Source organism: Kryptolebias marmoratus, linkage group LG21 (genome assembly GCF_001649575.2).
Source record: "Kryptolebias marmoratus isolate JLee-2015 linkage group LG21, ASM164957v2, whole genome shotgun sequence".
Lineage (NCBI taxonomy): Eukaryota > Metazoa > Chordata > Actinopteri > Cyprinodontiformes > Rivulidae > Kryptolebias > Kryptolebias marmoratus.
Window position 1 is genome coordinate 13469563 of NC_051450.1, and position 20686 is coordinate 13490248.

The 20686-nt window shown below is 39.7% G+C and overlaps 1 protein-coding gene across 3 annotated transcripts in view; it reads left to right on the forward strand.

The window, feature by feature from the left end:
* myom1b (myomesin 1b) overlaps positions 1–19974 on the forward strand; it is a 24618-nt gene extending 4644 nt beyond the window's left edge. For 2 of the 3 annotated variants that reach the window (XM_017406597.3, XM_017406594.3), the window contains 35 exons: positions 1492–1649; positions 1768–1860; positions 2702–2790; positions 3015–3056; positions 3446–3607; positions 3726–3887; positions 4997–5138; positions 5488–5687; positions 5873–5926; positions 6026–6150; positions 6241–6424; positions 6780–6954; positions 7037–7158; positions 10160–10356; positions 10442–10568; positions 10848–11032; positions 11124–11238; positions 11328–11484; positions 11809–11915; positions 12007–12051; positions 12165–12301; positions 12393–12537; positions 13386–13445; positions 13649–13716; positions 13798–13911; positions 14374–14461; positions 14536–14574; positions 14658–14763; positions 14939–15102; positions 15350–15386; positions 15979–16001; positions 16365–16420; positions 16531–16746; positions 19456–19597; positions 19681–19974. In XM_017406597.3, coding sequence (XP_017262086.1) covers positions 1522–1649; positions 1768–1860; positions 2702–2790; positions 3015–3056; positions 3446–3607; positions 3726–3887; positions 4997–5138; positions 5488–5687; positions 5873–5926; positions 6026–6150; positions 6241–6424; positions 6780–6954; positions 7037–7158; positions 10160–10356; positions 10442–10568; positions 10848–11032; positions 11124–11238; positions 11328–11484; positions 11809–11915; positions 12007–12051; positions 12165–12301; positions 12393–12537; positions 13386–13445; positions 13649–13716; positions 13798–13911; positions 14374–14461; positions 14536–14574; positions 14658–14763; positions 14939–15102; positions 15350–15386; positions 15979–16001; positions 16365–16420; positions 16531–16746; positions 19456–19597; positions 19681–19922 — 4248 coding nt within the window. In that variant the 5' untranslated portion in view covers positions 1492–1521 and the 3' untranslated portion in view covers positions 19923–19974. Of the gene's footprint in view, positions 1–1491; positions 1650–1767; positions 1861–2701; positions 2791–3014; positions 3057–3445; positions 3608–3725; positions 3888–4996; positions 5139–5487; positions 5688–5872; positions 5927–6025; positions 6151–6240; positions 6425–6779; positions 6955–7036; positions 7159–10159; positions 10357–10441; positions 10569–10847; positions 11033–11123; positions 11239–11327; positions 11485–11808; positions 11916–12006; positions 12052–12164; positions 12302–12392; positions 12538–13385; positions 13446–13648; positions 13717–13797; positions 13912–14373; positions 14462–14535; positions 14575–14657; positions 14764–14938; positions 15103–15349; positions 15387–15978; positions 16002–16364; positions 16421–16530; positions 17925–19455; positions 19598–19680 lie in introns of those variants that run through there. The other variant, XM_017406595.3, reaches the window with a different exon arrangement.
* The last annotated feature ends 712 nt before the right edge of the window (positions 19975–20686 follow it).

Here is a 20686-nt window from a genome sequence, read left to right on the forward strand (position 1 = left end):
CAAGCAATCCAGCTTACATCACATCTCAGCTTTAAAAGCTCAACTCCACACTCTCTATTTCTGAATTGAGAAAGCTCCTCGGATGAGAAGCGAAACGTCTTCAGCTACAGAATAGAAGTCCAGTTGTTTTTGTTTTTTAACTTTTTTTTGAACAGAGGCAAATGAAGTTGATCCACTGATGTTATACTTCTGAGCCACCAAGGCAGGTGGTCACAGAGCTGAGTTTATGAGTAGGTATGACATGGGGAAGTGGGAGTGCAGCCATATTGTGGTACCATAATGTGAAAGGGGCTTATGAGACAATGGAAAACTTGTACAAATTTGTAATGTTCGAAAGTTTGGATTAATTTGCAGACGGATTAATTTGGGTTTTTTAGATAATTCCAAAGAGGGGATTTTGTACTTCATACAACAACATTTTGCCAGTAGTTGCTTGTTGATTAGCTGCTTTGAAAGTATGGACACATTGCTCAATTCTAGGAGCTGTAGAAGTATTTATTTGATGTGTATTTGCAAAAACCTGCAGACTTCTCCCAGATCTGCTGTGAAATCACTGTAAAGCACTCATGACTAGAAAGCTGCAGTGTCATAGAAGACCATTTGTCCTCCCAATCTTATTAACTGACTTTATCCCTTACAGACAGTAAATATGTGCCCTTTTACTACATTGCTTGATTTTTTTTTTTTTTTGGTGGGGGGGGGGTTAAACAATAGCAGCAAACAGATTTTACCATGAAACCAGGAATTGGTTTCATCTACTGAAAATATTCTAGATGACCAACCTGGTTTATGGGAGTAATTCATCTATGATGTTGCTCATGGTATGCTTTTATACCCTTCTCTTTTACAAAATCACATATTGTTATCTTGGGCACTAAAATATCTTTGAAAAGTAATATTTGTCTTCACAACTTAAGCATATTGGCTTCCTTACAAACCACAGTATTTTTGTTCCAGTGAGTAGAGAGGCTGAGTGCATTTGGATAAGTGGTTTTCATTACAACATTTTACTCAAGGAAGTTATTTATGTTCATGGGTGATTATATGAAGTAGTACCATGCCATTTAACAATCATCACAGAGGCCACAGTTACCTCCCTCGCTGCATTTATCTGTCCTCTGCCAGACAGCCTCAAAAGTAGGTGATAAATTCCTGAGGAGACTGCTTTTCTTGAGACACACGGAAGCAGTGTCCCAGTGGTGCTGTCATATTATGATCTGGACTGTGTACAACTACACCCCCCGCCCTTTGGCTATTCATAGGCTATAATGAAAACACAAACACTTGTAGCACGTGCAAAAAGTGCATACTGTGTGTCTTGCATGTGTAAAACAAAAACAGGCAAAGATTTTGCAGTGTAAAATCTTTGTTTCACTGCAGGCATGTAATTTTAATGCTGAATGAAGTCATGATGATTTGTTTCGTTTGGTTCAAAAGTTTACTGGCGACAATGGCGACACTATCTTAAGTGCTAAAATATGCTATGTTTAGATCCATGAGCACGAGGAACACTTTAAGCGTATGAACAAAGACAGCCTGATGCACCCCCCGGAGTTTGTGATTAAACCTCGCTCCCACACTGTGTGGGAGAAGCAGTGTGTGCGGCTGCACTGCACTGTCAGCGGCTGGCCTGACCCCAGGGTCGTCTGGTAGGTCACAGAAATGCACCACCCTCTGTCCTATCATTCACAGCTCAAAACCCTTTTCAATCATCTTCAAGCCTTTCTGCTTCATTTCATCTGTGATATTTCTATCTTTAATCAAAAGGTACAAAAACAATGTTGCGATTGACCCTCTTGCCCACCCTGGCAAGTTCAAACTTGACAGCAGATACAATGTGCACTCGCTGGAGATCAGCAAGTAAGTTCTCTTATACACCATCATCACAAAGAGTTTTGTAGATCTAGGAAACTTTACAGCCAATCCAATTATGTATCACCGAATTTATATCTGAAAGAAAATAAATGTTTTTACCTGCATAATTAAAATGGAGAAGTGTTGGGAAAGTTAGGATGGGAAACTATACAGCTGTCATTAAAGCAGATAGGCTAACATAGACAGTCAACAATTCAACACGCTGTCTTCTCTTCATTTTCCTCAACAAGCCCCAAGATTGTGTTTGGTAAACTGTAAAAGTTCAGTACTGATATTACAACCAAATCCAAGAAAGTAACAAGGCATGTTATCACCAAACACATCAACTTAATCTACCTTTCAAAAATACTTGTATTTTTATTTTGCAAATTGAATGTCTATGTAGCCCAAATGTTGACATGTAGTCTAGTAAATGTCAGTAAATACATTTTTTCCTATCTGATGTATTATGTCTAATCATTGTTCAGATCAAAGAAAGATCTTTGTTCGCTAACCAACCAAACTCACAAGATGTATTGTTTGTTTTCTTCTTTTGGGTGTGCCTTTATCAGCTTCTGCCATACTTCATTCATCAGATACTTTCAAGTACAGGGATCCACATCACCTGGTGGAAATGACATCACTGGTGGTGTCTATTTATTGCCAGACTATTCCTGGCTCAGATTTTTTGAATGCTTTAAGGTTGGGGCCCACATAGTTGTTATTATGAACATGGTCAAGAGGGCAAAGGCTGGGATTAAGGTGTGGGAAGGGCATTATAAATGTGAATCCTAAAGTGACAGAATCAGCATATTGCTGGCATTGATCAGTGCATGATCTCTTTCAGATGTGATTTTGATGACACAGCCCAGTATCGTGTCTCTGCCATGAACTCAGAAGGAGAGCTGTCCGCATTTGCTTCTGTCGTTGTCAAACGTAGGTTTTACTAAATCTCAACAAATTCCCTTCCTCTATCGATCCAAAATTATTTGGAACAACTTCACACAGACTTCATTTTTTAAAAAGTTTTGTCCATTTAAAGCTGCTTTATGAGATGTTGCATATCATATAATAAAATACTGTACATTCAGTCCACCCTGAGTGTCATACAACACTGTGTACTGTAAGTATTAATAGTAACTGTGGCTTTTTTCCCATAGGGTTCAAAGGTGACATTGATGAGTCGCTGCCAGCACCCAGACGTAAGTGTGAATTTGCTGTCAGTTTCTGTCAAGATGCTAATAGATTGAACACTTCCAAACAAGTCTAAACATGCATCTTTTTTTATTAATGCTAAACTAGTAAAAGTAAACCATTGTTAGCATTTATTAGAAGTTGTTACTAGAGGAAAATACATAATTTACGTAATTTGTAAGTGTCTGGTCCTTTTCAACTATACAGTATCTGTATGTCAAGCGTTCTGGAAAAGCTAAATCCTAACTCAGCCTGTCAGAGTCAGCTCCTTAGAGCTTTGTATGCTGTAAAGAGAGTCTAGAAGTTATCTTTCCATGAGTCAAGCTTTTCAAAACACACTGTTTTTTTGTGAAGCGTCAATTCAGCTAATTGTCTGGCTTTACTGCTTTGTCTTTAGTTGGCCCAGTTTCTGAGTACGGCATCACCTTCCAGATTCACATTGTTGATAAGTTTGGAGTGTCGTTTGGAAGAGAGGGCGAGACTATGAGTCTGGGGTGTACGGTCATCATCTACCCTGCCCTGCACCGCTACCAGCCAGAAATCCAGTGGTACAGAGATGGTAGGTAGACAGTTCCTGCCATATTAACGCACTTTTAAAGCCCTTTTTAACCTGATGTTTGTAGTGTGCACTTTGTTTTCTGAAAATATAATTAAACCTTCTCTGCTTTGTCATTAAGATGTTCTGCTGACTTCCTCTAAGTGGACCCACATGCACTGGAGTGGGGACCGAGCCACACTGACTCTAACCCACCTCAACAAAGAGGACGAGGGACTCTACACCCTGCGCGTCTCCACCAAGTCTGGATATGAAACCTATTCGGCCTACGTGTTTGTCAGAGGTGGGAACCTTTGTTCTGCTTTAGTTTACACAGGCAATCCAAAAGCATCCAATAACTCCAACCTATGTTATTTGGATATATGACCTAAATACCTGCAGTCCTAGTCAACACAAATGAATTCTTCAGTTTGTTTTTGTTTCATGAGATCAAGGTCACAGTCACAACAGCACGTACCCCTGGCACCTGATAATAACTCTGTATTTATCAGCGTCTGAATGTCAGTGAGGGGTTTTAAATAGGATATCTCTAATGGAGGCACCACCGAGAGTCAAGTCTCTGACATCTGTTTGCATGCCATGGAAAAAGCAGTCAGCCGAGCTTATCTTTGCTGCCTTCAGGGACAACCTGACATTTGTGGTTTCGGCATCAACACAGGAGTTATAATGAGGAGGCAGGAAATTAGACCCTCATTGCTTCCCTTGTGTTTAGTTCAGGGTCATCCAAACAAAGAAAAATACCAAGTATGGTCTCTATGATAAAATGATGAAAGATGTTTTTTGTTTATTATTAATATGCTTCCACATGCTAAGTTAATATGCAGCTAGATAGAATTTTTTTTAAATTTCTTAGCAAATAAACATAACCTGTTCTCAAAAAGACTGTCAGAGCCATGAACAAATTATCTTTTTCTACTTCGTGTATGAAGGATCAAATATCTATCTATATGTCTTAACTGGTCAAAAAGGGGTTCTTTTTATGGCATTTTTTCTCTACACATGCCATTGTTGATTGCAGTTAAAATATTTGATTTGAAATCTTATTTTCATTGTGTGTCAAGTTTGTTCAGATGTTTATCTGAAAGCTTGCATTTGTCATGAGGATATGGGAAGAACGTTTCCACATAAAAAAAAAAATAATGGTGTCATTCAGACTCACTGACCTGTTCATAGTAAATGCCATTTAGGGCAAGAAGGTTCAGATTTTTACATTTTTCCACATACAATTTTGCCCTGACAGTCAGATCTGGTTGAACAATTTCCAGTTAAACACAGGTGGATTTACTTTGGTTAATAATCAAATAAAACAATGAAATATTACATGTTCAGTGTCATTTAGCTCTGCAGAAAGAGTTTTCATGCTGACCATTCTGATGAGGTTGTGTGCGTTAGACTCTGATGCTGAAGTGGAAGGCGCTCCTGGAGCTCCACTGGATGTCCGCTGTCTGGATGCCAACAAGGATTACATTATTGTCACCTGGAAGCAACCAGCTGTTGATGGAGGGAACTCCATCTTGGGCTACTTTGTGGACAGGTTAGTCATTCACTTCCTTTATTGTGTTTTACCTCCACTACTATAAGAAACTTCTGTCAGTCTCCTATTATAAGATTGCCACCCACAATGGCTTTACATCCAGGAGACTTAATTTCCATATTAGCACTTTTTTTCCCATTATGAAACATATTCATAATTAGTATAATTTGAAAGCTACAACGCAAAGTGGAAAGCTATCATGATGAGAAAAACAGTAGCAAAAATCTTCTTATCAGTTAAAATCTGATAAATTGTATATAATTGGAAATATTTTGCTTTGTTACATTTCATGAAGCAGCCACTTATAAATGGCGCTTTGCACAGACTGATATTTTTAAAAACTGAACAGGTGTGAGGTAGGAACGACCCACTGGATTCAATGCAACGACACGCCGGTCAAGTTTGCTCGCTTCCCAGTGACTGGTTTGGTGGAGGGCCGTTCCTACACCTTCCGCGTCCGTGCCGTCAACAAGAGTGGCATCAGCCACCCGTCTCGAGTCTCAGAGCCGGTGGCTGCCATGGACCCGGCTGACCGCGCCCGCATGAGAGGTACTGCAGCCTGGGAATCTGGTCTGGCATTTATTACTTATACTTAATTGGACAGTTTGTTCATTATATCCAGAAGGTCTATTAAAAGTAAAAATCTGACTAAAACAGTTGTTGACTTGAAATTAGCAAAAAGTACAGAAAAAGTAAAATTATTTGAACATATTGATTGTTTATGTGTTTTTTAGGTACTTCTGCTCCCTGGACTGGACAGATCATTGTGACAGAGGAGGAGCCTGCTGGTAGAAAATCACAGTTTTATTATCAGTCAGTTCTGCAGATCAAATTTATCCATTTTTTGCCATTCACCTGATGTTGGTGCCTGATCTTTTGACCATCAGAGAGCGTCGTTCCTGGTAGACCTCTTGAGCTGCAGGTGACCGAAGCAACCAAAAACTACGTAGTGCTGAGCTGGAAGCCTCCTGGAGAGAAAGGCCTGGAGGGCGTCATGTACTATGTGGAGAAGGTGAACTTTTAACATCATCAACTATTCATTGTCCTTGCTGCGCATTGAGCTGTTTCACACCCATTTGACCCCTCATTCTTTGCATGTCAGTGTGTTTCTGGCACAGATAGCTGGCAGAGGGTGAACACAGAGATCCCAGTAAAGTCTCCTCGCTTTGCGCTGTTTGATCTCGCTGAGGGGAAATCCTACTCCTTTCGTGTTCGCTGCTGCAACTCCGCTGGTGTCGGTGAGCCCTCTGACCCAACTGAAGCCATCACAGTTGGCGACAAACTTGGTGAGAAGACATACAAACATACGGATTTATGCAAAGTGTCTTTTCTGCTTCACAGTCTGACTAGAGGCATTTGGAGAATCATGGAGTCAAAAACAGGAAAAACTGGCAATTTTTCTACGATATTTTAAAGCAACCTGTCTGCCAAGTTCACCAAGAAGAAGTGGAGGTGTTTTAAAGTGGTCACACCAGATACTGAGTGAATTATGTGTAACTTAAAGCCATTCATGGTATACCCAATTTACTGTGTCTGTCATTTGGGCACAAATACTAAACACGGATGCATCATACATGCAGCGGTGACGTTGTACACTTTCAATCAATGAGCCAAAAAACATTTAATGCTCTTTCTCCACAGATATCCCATCTGCTCCAGGAAAGGTTGTTGCCACTAGAAACACAGACACATCTGTCGTTGTGAGCTGGGAGGCATCCAGTGATGCCAAAGACCTGGTGGGGTACTACATCGAGGGGAGCGTGGTGGGTAGCAATGTGTGGGAGCCGTGCAACAACAAGCCTGTAAGGGGCACCAGGTAAAATCGACTCTTCATCTCTTTTTATTTAATTCTGATAAGAACCACTATACTTTATAAGTTTGGTCAAAATGACTTGCAGGTTCATCTGCCACGGGCTGACCACAGGTGAGCAGTACGTGTTCAGGGTGAGGGCAGTGAACGCAGCAGGACTCAGCCAGTTCTCCCAAATATCAGAGCCTGTGGAGGTGAAAGCTGCAATTTGTGAGTGAAATAAAGAGAAATTTACTTAATATAAAACAGTAATTAGAGGATACTAAAATATTAGGTCCATATTTCTACTCAGATTTGTGTTTTAAGGGATTTTTATAGATTGATCCATCTAGCATTTTAATTTGACTTTTATGGTATCTGTAAGTCCTAATCACAGACACAAAAGTGCTTAGAGTATTTGGTCAACTTATGTAAATGTGAAAGTTATAACTTTTGGTATAAATTTTGGTATAATTGATATAAGAATTGCCACACTTTTCTGCTAAAATATTTAAGACTTTTAAAAAAAACCTTTTTGTTTACTAAGTAAACCAGGCACAGAAACATGAAGTTTAATAAAAGATTAACTGATTAAAAGGAGATAATCTAATCATAAAATGACTCCTAAAATCCATTGAGCATCATTCACTGTAAGATTATTAGTTTTATTTGGGGGTTTTGTTGCATAAGATAACATGAAAAGTCATGCAACAATCGTTGCTTTTTTTTTGCAATTAGAACCAAAGCTGCTATTGTTTTCATGAACGTGTCTTCAGCTCTTCATCTGCACATCTCCTACACTTTTACACCTTGGTTCCCCTCGGTGACCCTGTCATGTTATTCTACATGACGGTCTATCCCCCAACCCCCCCTTTTCCCTCACCACCTCCTCCTCCCTGCACAGCCTGAAGCAGGGTCGGGGTCAGGACTTGTAGACTTCCTCTATTTTGGGTCAGTTTGATCCAATTCAGCGGTTGTTACAAACCAGCCCTCTTTGTCGCACCATCACCCGCACCCCCTACCACCACCTGTCCTGCACACAAGATGTGTCGGCAACACCACGTGGTGCTAAAGGTACCAAGAGACGGACCTCTATCACCTCAGCAGAACCCTGCTCTTTGTTGTCTTGTTCTAACTTTTGTATCAGCAGCTAATCAGACAGGTCAATTGTTTGGTTCTACTGATTTCAAATAATGTTTAACATTTATATTTTAAAACTTTTGGTTTTTTTAGAGCTAGTGTTTGTGCATACAACCTGCCAGAGTGGTTTACTTTATGGGATTGTGATGTATTTTGTATCCAGCAGGCAGTCTAAGAGCTAATCTTTCACCAAAAGCCAATTAATTTACAGCTTAGCTGTTTTTAAGAAAGGCATTAAGATCCTCACAAGTATTTAACCATCACTTTCCACCTCTTCAAGAAATTTTTTAAAATTCTTAGTTTTTGTATAATGTTACAAACTAAACACGATTTAAACTTTTACCCTGGGTGTCACATCTCACATCAAAAGACTCTTGAAACAAAAAAAGTACTAAGTCTAGTTTCAGGTTTGCAGCGGGTCGTGCATTTGGGCAACACGTCTTACAAAACACATTATTCAGATTCTACTGAAAGTTTTAGATGGTTTTATTAAATCAGAATCTGGCTCCTGCATGGTCAACAAATGTACAGAAACAATGCTGCTGCTGTAGTGTTTGTCAGTCCAGATCTGGCTGCTCTCCAGCATGTGTTTGCTTAAAAACAATCTCTCAGCATTATACATGTAACTCACTGATTTCTCATGCAGCATGTACAAAACTTTACTGAACATGAAAAGTTTTGTAGACAAGTTTTGTTTCATAAATGGTGCACACTCATCTGCTGCTCTGCTTTACACTCCTGCATGATCTTCCTCCACTGGATGTCACCTGTTGGTCATCTTGTCTTCATTTTCCCTCCCAGTCAGATGAAGACATTGCTCTGTATTTGATAGGCTGATGAGATAGATATGACTTGTTTACATTCATGCTTTTTTTCTTGTGTTGTGCTTTTTGAATGTTGTGGGAAACGTTTCATTTGCCTGTTTAAAAAAAAAACTTATTTTGCTTTTCTTTGCTAACACCCATAGGGGGCGGCATTCCACATGGTGTGTTGTCGACGATGGGGCCGGGGGGTAACGCGTGCCAACTAACCGAGCACAAGCCACGCTGGACGGACACGCATGAAACTGTCCAGTCATCCCCTGACACTGTCCAAAAGCACATTAAAGCTCAGGCTGACACTGAAACTGGGGAGGGGGCCAGGGCTGCCGAGCCAGACCCCCAGGAAGGTCAAAGGAAGGGGGAGGCGGTAGGCAGCGAGACCTGGGCCCCAGACCTGGTAGAAAGCCCCCTCTCAGAGTCAGGCTCAGTTTCTGAACCACTTACTGACCAAATCCTAGCTGCACAATTTGGGCAAATCAGCGTTCAGATTCAAGATCGAAGCAAGCCCGAGGGCCAAAAGGCATGTAAGTTTTCTGTAGATGCTTCTGCTAATCAGGAGGGTTCAAAGGCCAGGAGAGAAATAGCAGGTGAGCACCAAACCTTTTAGTCAAAGTGGAAATATAACATAAAAATAATAAGTACATTTCCACCTAATTTAAAAATCTATGAAAGTAGTTATAAGAGCAAAGATTTTTCATGCTGCATCCAAATCATCCATAATCATTACAAATGGACTGCTCCACTGGTGCTCTGATTCAGGTAAGACCCGTTAAACACCACTTAGCTTTTTAAAACTCAGCACAGTCCTTCCTCCCAGCCTCCTTGACTCGGTGGCCTGCTGTCTGTCACACGAGGACATGTTTCCACCCTGATTCTCCTGAGCACTTTAACACACAGAGGTGCTCTGCGATGGGAGCCACTCCATCTCCCCCTGCCTGACCCGACCAGCACAAGAGCAGGACATTTGACCTTTCTGGGACTGCAGTCCTTCAGATCTCTTTGACTGTTTGCCCCACTTTTCACCCACCTATTTTCTAGTCTCTGTAATCACTGTGTGTTCTCTTACTACAAATTCTATGTAACCTGTACTTTTTGTTGTGGACACATTGCATACCTAGCAACATATCTAAAGCAACAATGAAATAATTTCATGAATTAAAGTTCATAAGTGCATTAGACCAGATGTGGTCAGTTTCCCGTTATTTCACTTTCCCATGAGCTCAGTCTCCCTGCAGAGGCTATTTGGTGTTAATTTAAGTCCTCTGTCTCAGCCTCACCTGCTCCACCCTATGGCATCAGTGTTCTGGAGTGCGTGCGTGACTCCATGGTGCTGGCCTGGAAGCAGCCAACCTTCGTCGGTGGTGCTGACATCACCGGCTACTTTGTTGATTACCGTGAGGTCATCGATGGAGTGCCGGGGAAGTGGCATGAGGCCAACATCAAGGCCGTCAGTGAGAGGGCCTACAGGGTGAGGGGACCTAAAAAAGGTGTTTTTTATCAAAGGCTGGTGGTTTGATATGCGATGGTTTACATTCTGGCTTCGTCGTGCGCAGGTGTGTGACCTGAAGGAGAACAGGAAGTACCAGTTCCAGGTGAGAGCAGCCAACATGGCAGGTGTCGGCATCCCATCGATGCCCAGCAACACCTTCCTGTGTGAGGAGTGGACCATCGCTGTACCAGGTTGGTTTGTCAAGCTGCGACTTTTTGACTCACAATGCACAATACAATGAAGAAATACATATTTATTTTACAACATATGATCCTGGTTTCTGAACAGTTATTGACTGGGATTAATAACGTTACATTTACATAAACAGCAAAGTCTGCTGACATACAAAGAATAATGAAAGACCGTTTTCCTCTTTGTGGGCCCATAAATGTTGCCAAACATATGAAAAGGGTTTTCATACTCCGTAAAAATGTATAAAACACAGCCAAACTTACTGTGCTTTCCTGCAGGACCCCCTCATGACCTGCAGGTTAGAGAAGTGAGAAATGACTCCGTGGCGTTGCTTTGGAGACCTCCTGTGTACCAGGGCCGCGATCCGGTCAACGGGTTCTACGTTGATATCAAGGAAGCTGACGCGCCAGAGGAAGACTGGAGGGGAGTCAACACCAAGGCTACAGAGAAAACATACATCAAGGTCATCACCTGGTGTCAGTTTCTCTGAGACGTTTATCTCCACACCCGGCTACAGCTGCTGTTTCATCAGCGCGTCTGTTTTTTATGTACAGGTTAAGAATCTTAAAGAAGGAGCGTCGTATGTGTTCCGAGTGCGCGCCCAGAACAAAGCAGGTGTCGGGAAAACCTCAGATGTGACGGAGCCCGTCCCTGCTGTGACCAAACCAGGTGGGATGACGGTGATGAATGTGCTTCAGACGTGATGTAATCAGGGTGGGGTGACAAGCAGCACAAGGGTTACCTCTGTTTGTTTTCAGGCACTAAGGAGATAGTCGTGGAAGTTGATGATGATGGTATTATCTCCATGAACTTTGAATGCTGTGACTTGACCCCTGACTCCAAATTCGTGTGGGCCAAGAACTACGAGGAAATCACAGACACCAGCCGCCTGGCCATAGAGACCAAGGGAAACAAGTGAGATGACTGAGTTTTATTTACTTCACACTATAAATAGTATTTAGAAATTAGAGGTGGTTGCATACATAATTTTTATACAGTATATATAAATATTAGCCATATTATAAATTGCTATCTACTTTTAAAAGCCTGAATGATTTTCTCTGAGTGATAATCCAGAAATAAGCCAGAACCACACCAGCTGAGGCACATGATCAGTTTTGTTATTTTATTTTAAAGCCAGCATCACAGATATTATGACTGATATCATCGAGCATTTCTACCTGAGACTGTTTGAGTCCAGACATTATCCTTGCATTTAATACAATATATTCTGTGCAGGTCCAAAGCTGTTTTCGCGTCCCTCGGGGAGGAGGACATCGGTGTTTACTCGTGCCTGGTCACTCACACTGATGGTGCTTCATCCAGCTATACTCTCTCTGAGGAAGGTGGGTTTAAAAAGATAAAATGAAAATAAAAAGACCACAAGTTATTGCTTTTTTTTCTTTTTATCTTTATGAATCTCCTGTCATTCATCAGAACTGAAGAGGCTGCTGGAGGTCAGTCATGACCACAAGTTCCCCAGTAAGTGCTTCACAGCTCATCGGAGTGGGACTGATTTTTTTTTTTTTAATAATTGGTCATCACTTCTTTTTAAGACCACTCACAGTTTTTCTTCACCCCTCTCCTATCACCAGTTATTCCCCTGAAGTCAGATTTGGCCGTGGAGCTGCTGGAGAAGGGCAAAGTGCGCTTTTGGCTGCAGGCGGAGAAGATCTCAGCGAACGGCAAAGTCGATTATGTTTTCAACGACAACGTTCTCTCTCAGGGGGAGGTCAGTAACAATACGGGTTAAAACTTTTCTTGCAAAAACGACTTCAAAAGTTCTACTAAGAGTCTTGTTTGTCATTGGGGGTTTTTCACAGAAATACAAAATGAACTTTGACAAGAACACCGGCGTGATTGAGATGCTCATGGAGTCTCTGACCCCGGCAGATGAAGGCACGTACACCTTCCAGATGACAGACGGGAAAGCCACAAACCAGTCCAGCTTGGTACTGATTGGAGACGGTATGTTCAGCCTAAAAGGGTCTAAAACTGTAAATACATATATGTATTTTAAATGCATTGACCCAAATTTTTAAAGTATAGATATAGCATATGTAAAACGTATAAAATCATCCCCAGTTTATTATAAATTCCTCTGATCAAGTTGCATCAAGGCCTGTAAGCCAACCTCCTAGCTAAGTGAACAAGCTTTTTGACCTCTAATTGGCTTAATGTGTGCAGAGGCAAACAAAGATCTCAGCACTGACTCCTTCTCAACACTGGAGGGCAGTAAAAGGTTTTATAAATTATGTTGTGAGCTCAAGAAATAATAACTGACGAGCATGGCAGCAGAACTCCATGGGTTTGTTATGTGTTGTTTTCTTGTCTTTCTCATAAAATAGAGGGTAGATTATTAAATATACAGAATAATTTACCCTCTTTTTTTAAACCTCAACTACTTCTGATCATTTGGCATTTTGGAACAAATCAAACAACTTTAAAATTTAGTAAGTTATGATAACTTTTATTTTTAAAATATCATTAAAATGTTGTCATGTCTGATCTTCGCAACAGTAATTTGATGAATTTTAGATTTTCAACCTGCTCATAGTTTAAATTAAATATATATTTGCTGTATTATTTCAAGCAATGCCTTGAAAAAGATTTAACCCCTGATGGTGCTTCAATAAATAACCTTTTTAGTATGATCGCTGTGAGTTGCCATAGTAACTATACTAGAAATTAACTATAGTGAGCTGCTTGGTCCTCTGTTGATTAGATTTGTTTGGAGCCAAGTAGATATGATAAGATTTTACGGTTAGAACTGGGTAAATTCATTTGAAATCACTTTAAGCCATTTTCATTTACAGTGTTCAAGCAGCTGCAGAAGGAATCAGAGTTCCAGAGAAAAGAATGGTTCAGAAAGCAAGGTATGAAACATAATTAATTATTTTTTAAAATTTTTTGACTAACTGATCTGTCTTTTTGTTATATACATGTAAGACTGTGATCTATATCTTATAGAAAAAAAGGTGAAACAGACCATTTTTTAATAATTCTGGGTTAAAAACTCCCCTTTTGATGGACTAAAAATAACAAAATGTGTATACTGAGCTTTGAAAGTGTTTTCCAGGTCCTCACTTTATCGAAGGTTTGGGTTACGAGGTCACTCCAGAGTGCTGCGTGATTCTGAAATGCAAGGTGAGCGAGAGGTTTCTCTTTTAAACTGGTTCACTCTGAACTGTTTTCCGAGTGGCTAAGATCTGCTGTGCTGCTCCTCAGGTTGGCAACATGAAGAAAGAGACTACAGCTCAGTGGGCCAAAGATGGACACGAGATCAAGGCGGACGAACATCTCGGCTTCACAGAGGGAGTCCTGAAACTGGAGATAGCCCAGGTCAGAAAATGAGAACAAAGTGCAGCACGATTCATTTATTCATGTCTATATTTTTGTACTTATGGTGCTGTGAGTGTTTAGGATGACACTCCCAAAAATGTTTAGATCTTTCTTGATTTTTCAGGCACTTTTTACCCCAGTGATGCGAAAATCTAAAGAGTTATATTCAATCATTTAGAGTTTCAATATTCCGTCATACATTTTCTACATGGTTTTGTTAATAATAATAATCTAATTTAAAACTAATTTAATATATTGTATCATAAGATTTATGACACCAAAATTGTAATTTTCTTAATTTACTTTTCTTTCTTTTGTTGCTGTTTTGCACAAAAGGCCTTTTTTAACTCTTGCAACTCTTTGTTTTAAATTATGTTTTGCTTTTTTTTTTTTTTTTTGCAAATCAGTCTTTATAAAGGTGAAGATGATGCATAAATTTGACTTTGCTGCTCTCATTGTCAGATTTCCAAGAAGGATGCTGGCGTGTATGAGGTTGTGCTGAAGGATGAAAGAGGAAAAGACACGTCCACGTTGAATCTGACGGATCAGGGTAACTTTATCCACGTCAGACTGTAAATGTAGCATGTAAGTCACATTTAATGACCAGATTTTCCTCTTCTTCAGGCTTCAAAGACTTGATGAATGAAGTTTTCAGTTTTATTGGTAAGAATAAACATGTAACCCACAGATAATGGTCTTAATTTGTGATCAACTTAAATATATTTTTTCAAATGATCATTTTGTAGCCAATTCGTCCACTCCTTTGAAGATCACAAGCACAGATGAAGGAATCCGACTCTACACCTTCGTCAGCTACTACAACGATTTACTCCAAGTCACGTGGCACTACAAGTGGGTTTACATGGACATGTGCTGAGACAAATTGTTTACAGCTACTCTGAATGTTCTGGTTGTGCAGATAAACCTCAGAAGGACTGCAGGAACGAGCCCCGTGGTCGTTCTTGCTCGTTTATTTGTGAGTTTCTGGCCTACCTCACATGAGTTTTGTGTGTCTTCTCTCTGACAGGGATTCTGCCATCGCCTTCTCTGACCGCATAAAGAGTGGTGTGGTTGGAGATCAGCTGTGGCTTCAGATCACCGACCCCACAGAGAAAGACATGGGCAAATACGCCATCGAGTTCAACGACGGAAAGGGCGGCCTTAGGAGAACCGTGGAGCTCTCTGGACAAGGTGAGAACCTCAAAACCTGACTTTAAACCTGAGCTTTAAACTTTAGCTTTATCACAGATCGTTTTCAAACTGTTTTTAAGGATTTTAACAACATGAGCTCTGCAGGGTAAAAGGCATGATGTAGGTTTTGCAGACGTTTGAAACTACCAGATGTTTTACATTCGCTTCATGCCAAACAAACTCTGAAGCAAGTTTTTCTTCACCACTAAACCAAACAAAATGTCTTCAAACGTCTTCTCTCTTCCAGCATTTGATGATGCCTTCGCAGAATTCCAGAGACTCAAGTAAGTTGCAGCAAAGCGCTCCGTTACCACACAGTTTTACAACCACTGGACACTTTATAGGCTGCACATGTTCGGCAGCTCATTGAAAGCAAATGTGTGACAATGATTTGGCTTTAACTCAGCTCATTTAGTTGGTCAAGAGGATTATTTTGAAGTGAAAACTGAAAATAAGAAAAGGAGATGAGGTAATCTAAATGACAGGAAATGGGATTTGATGATTGTGAGCAGATTAGATGGTTTTTTGTGTTGCATAATCAAATGATATATTGTGGTTTTTACAAACAACCACCTCTTGAAGGAATTTTGCAGATATTTTGAAGTGGATTCTGTGAAAGGATAATATCTTACCTGTTGTAGATAGCTCTTTGAATGTCTCTTTACCATCTTAAAACAAATCCAACTTATTATAAAGTGTCTGGTTAATGCACAGCGTGATCATACTGTATATGTAGCTCTACACGAACATGAGAGGTAGCTTTATTTATTTAAGGAAAATAAATGTGAACACCTTAACACAGATTAGGGCTTTATTTTCGTGTCTGATTCACAGCATCTTTGATCTAACTCGTTTCTTCTTTGTTTGTATCCTCAGAGCTGCAGCTGTGGCAGAGAGAAGTAAGTGAAAACGTAGCTAAACTGGTCTGTGAAGATTCTTAGTCTCCCAGGTCTTCGAAATCATTAGTGCCTGATCAAATGTGGCTGTTTAACATTTTTAATTTCAAGGCAGGAAGTGCAGCTGTTTATTGATAAGAGTTCTGAGCAGATTTTAGGTAGATATAACTTTAGAATAAACCTTAAACAGTTTATTAGCTTTCAATAAAGAGATAGTTCAGCTTCAAGCTTATAAAAAGCACAACTAAACCTACAGCTCAAACAGGCTTTCCTTTTCCTGTATAATATGTTTAAATTTGCTTAGTACATGCGTTAACGTTGATAAAGAATGACAAAGTTAACTGTCTTCTTTCCTTCTTTTTAAAGATCGTGCTCGAGTAGCAGGAGGTCTGCCTGATGTGGTTACTATACAAGAGGGCAAGGTAAACAGTTTCAGCAGCTCAGCGACATGGTTTCTTATCTTCTACCTCCTCTGATTTAAATTAAATTAAGTACTGATTTAGAATAATTGCACTTCATGTTGTTCCCCCAGGCTCTCAATCTTACCTGCAACATTTCGGGCAACCCGGTGCCAGAGGTCACCTGGCTGAAGAACGACCGGGAGATCACGTCCGACGAGCACTGCATCCTGAAGTTTGAGTCGGGCAAGTTCGCCAGCTTCACCATCACGGCTGTGAACACGTCGGACTCCGGCAAGTACAGCATCCTGGTGAAGAACAAGTACGGCACGGAGAGCGGAGACTTCACCGTAAGTGTGTTCATCCCCGAAGAGGCAGGCGGCAAGAAAAAATAAGAGCGGTCCAAGTCTTATCGTAAATATCTGTAAATGGCACATACTGGAAACAGCTAAAAGGATAAAGAAAGGGCTTCAGAATGTGTTAAATGTTTTGTGTAGAGTCGAAAAGAAACTAAAGAGGTGCTGAAAGTCAACATAAATCTTCCAGATGTTCAGAAATAAATAATTATAGGTATCCATTCGGTCCAATACTTACAAATCTAATAACATAAAAAGGTAATCTGAACCAACTCCAAAAGTAACTGGTGCAATTTTTGTTTGTGCAAAGCTGTGGCATGCAGAAGAATGTATTGACTTTAGAGGAATAAATTAGACATTACTTTGCAAGGAAAAGTGACTGTTAAAGTGTTGTGTGTTCAGATCCAAAGCTAAGTTGCAGAATAAGTTAGTGTAGAATGTTAGAAATGTGAATGTTTTTACATTTGCTACACATTTTGTGGACTTTGCTTCTGTTTTAAATTATCGATAACATCTCCCAATTGTTTTAGAATGGCTGATTTTCAAATCTCTTACATCTGCAGCCTAAATAAAGCCAGATAAAGCTGGGGCCTAAACTATGAAATTGAATTTGGAGCACTGACAGATAAGAGTCAGTATTATGGTGCAATTCTTAGCTACATGAGCATGTTAACTTAAGCTGCTCTGGAACAAAAGATACTCAAGAGAAACTCAGCATAAATGATATATAAGATAAATTAAAACTCACAAAAGCTCTAAAACTTGCAAGATTATAAGTAAATGATGTCACTGTCAGTTTTACACGAGCTTGTTAGAAAACTTGAGCAGCAAAGTAGTAGCAAATGTATTAAAACATCTGTAATTTCATCAGATTATATGTCTGAGATTGTTTAACTGCTTTCACTGCCACTTTAAATGTGATCATGACATCACTGTGTCTCACTGCCTTTAGTGAAAGCTGTCTCCACATTACTTTTGATGTTTTTCCACTGTTGTCATGACAACCCCTTCACCACCCATCATTAATGATTACGTTCTGTTTGGTGAAACTGATGCTACTTTAGTGGACACTGTGAGTCACCGTTAGAACCTACATTAGTGATTGTTGTTTCACGTCCTGTTTCCCCTTGTTTCCTGATGAGACTAATAAAAATCAGCATGTACTTCCCCCACTTCCTCGTCCTCCTTCTTCTTTTTGAGTTGTCTCGCTTTGATTTCAGTCCTCCACCTTCCACCTCTCACCGTCCTCTCTTTCATTTCAGTGCACATTTCCCTTTCCCGGTACCAATTTGTGTAGAGCTGGACAGCCTGGGGATCTAGATCCAGCATGAAAACAAACCACAATCCACTCCTCTGTAACCCTGATTCAGATGCTAGATATGCTAGGTGAACTTGATTGATGAGGCTCCAATTTTCAACACAGAAAAAGAACTAACAGAGCAACAAAATCAAGCTCACTAGGACCAAGCTCAGAAAATCCCTAACTTTTTCATAACACAAAAGTTAAACATGCCCACAAAGCTACATGAGTACCTTTTATTAATGGTTCATTTCATTTAAACAACATAATAGGATAATTATGTCTATTTTTGTTGTTGGTGTTCGGGTAGATCCGGAATGCTCAGTGCATTTTTAAATGGTTTGTATATAAAAGATGAATGTAGCCATTGAGTTTGCACCATAACCCTTTTAGAAAGTCTCTGAAAATTTAATATCAAGAATGGTTCAAAATAGCTTCAGCAACTATCGATGCAAAAACTTTACCCACTTCAGACACATTTTTAAACAACTGTTTTACCCTTCATTTAAAATACATATTTCTGTCTGGACAAATAAGAATAGATGCAGAAGTAACCATGCCAGGACAGTAAGTGGTGATAATGACAGTATTATGAGAACATCAGAATAAAAGGAGGAAACATTTTCAGCATAGTGACTCTTAAAACAATAGTAGCTCATCATTTTTTATTTTCCATTGTGAATCATTTCCTGTCAGTAATGAACCCTTTGATCTAAATGTAAAGTTGTTAAAGAAAATAGTACTTTCATTTATTATTTTTCACCTCTCGCTTATCAAACCACAGTTGCTTGAAGTGCTATAAAACCTTTGATTATTATCAGACATTAGGAGTTGCAGAAAATGTTCTATTTTCCACATGTACAAATATTCCAAAAAACCACAGACCAGCATGGTCGTCTGCGTAAATAAACATCTAACGTTGTTGCTGCCGTTGGAAGGTTTTTGAGACTGGAGTTGTTTTGAATCAGCAGAAATCTAAACTGAAACCAGCCATTAGCTTGACTCCCACATGAGAATTTCTTTGATTCTTGCTCTGACGGCTGTCGACTGCAGGTAAGATACTGACTGCTGATAACAACTCCACATTACCCCACTTCAGTATCCTCAGAGGCCATTTCCAAGTTTATTAGAATGTGACAGTTGAACAGCTAAAGTTTTTGTGGATTTAAAAAGTGCAATGAAGCCTCACAATAAAAAAAAATTGTGTGATAGTCAAAAACTACCATAATAAGAGAAACATTTTGTTTACTTCTTCTTGAAATGGGATGTTTTGGTAGTAATTATTAGCTCTGGCTTCAGTAAGCTGCCTTGGTAAGTAGTGAAGATCACTTCATGGATAATAGTGATTTATTCTGACTGTTTTATGACATGTAGATGTCTTACTTTATTTTGTTTTCTCTCAGATTGAGGTCACGGAGGGAGAACCTGACTTGGGGGTGACTTCTTATTGGACGGATGCAGAAGGAAATGTGGTTTTCGGTCCAAATACACCAAAAGAAAAGATGAAAACCCCAGCGACTGGGACAAAAACACCAAAACATAAAGGTGAGAAAGTTTAGATTGAACACATACGTGCAGATGGGACATTTCAAATGTTACATAACTCGTAAAACAAATATATTTTGCAGAATCTGCTGCTAAAAAGGTGGAGGGCAAAAGTGGGAGCGTCAAAGAAGAGCTGACAGAGAAAAAAACTGCAGAGGCTGCTACTGCAGAGCCAAAAGCTTCACATTCAGAACCACCAGTGGATGCAAAAGAAGATTTGGGTGACCCACCAACGACTCCTGACTGCTCGGACGCCCAGAAACAGCCTGAGACAGCAGAAGAACCTGAAAGAGAGAATAAAACACAGCCTGAAATCACCAAATGAAGAAAAAAAAAACATGTTTGATTGAAATTTTAAAAAAATACTACAGACAAAATAAGGTTTGTAATTTAATAACCATATATCTAGATTTCACCTTTTGTGTGGCTATTTTCCATCTTGTTTTCTTGAATAAAGGTTTTACTGTTTTGGGTTTTTTGTCTGTATATTGTGTCAGAAGTTAAATAATAGACAGAGTAATGCAGGGTTAAAGCAGTACACCGCTATTTAACTGAAGGGAAGAGCAAAGGAACCACAATAAATTCTAGGGATGAAACAGGGAAAAACTCATTTAATCAGCAAGTAAACAAGCTGTAAAAGACGATCGCTTAACAGCTTGATTTTGCTTTTTTTTTTCTAAATTTATTTGGCAAACCATTGCTCTGAATTAGAATAAATGAAAACTTATACTTGTTACATCTTATATTATATATAAAATTGCAATCATCAGAAACATTTGAAGATAAAAGCTCTTTAATGATGAGGTAATGTGACAATTACCTTCCTCTATGGAGACTGTAGATGGTACATTTGTTTTTCCTACAAGTATGACAAAAACCAGGTGGCCCAGTTCCTTCTGGTTTAAGACTAACTTTTATTTTTGCCAAAGGTTGCCCCTGCTGATCCAACGAGCAAAACCCAGAAATTCCTCCACCTGCAGAGCTGCTGCTGTAGCTGTTTGTGACCTTTGACCTCAGACCAGAGCAAACTACTAACTCTCTGAATGTTATTTCAGGGGAAAAACAATCAGAAATCATTTTTGGGTGTAT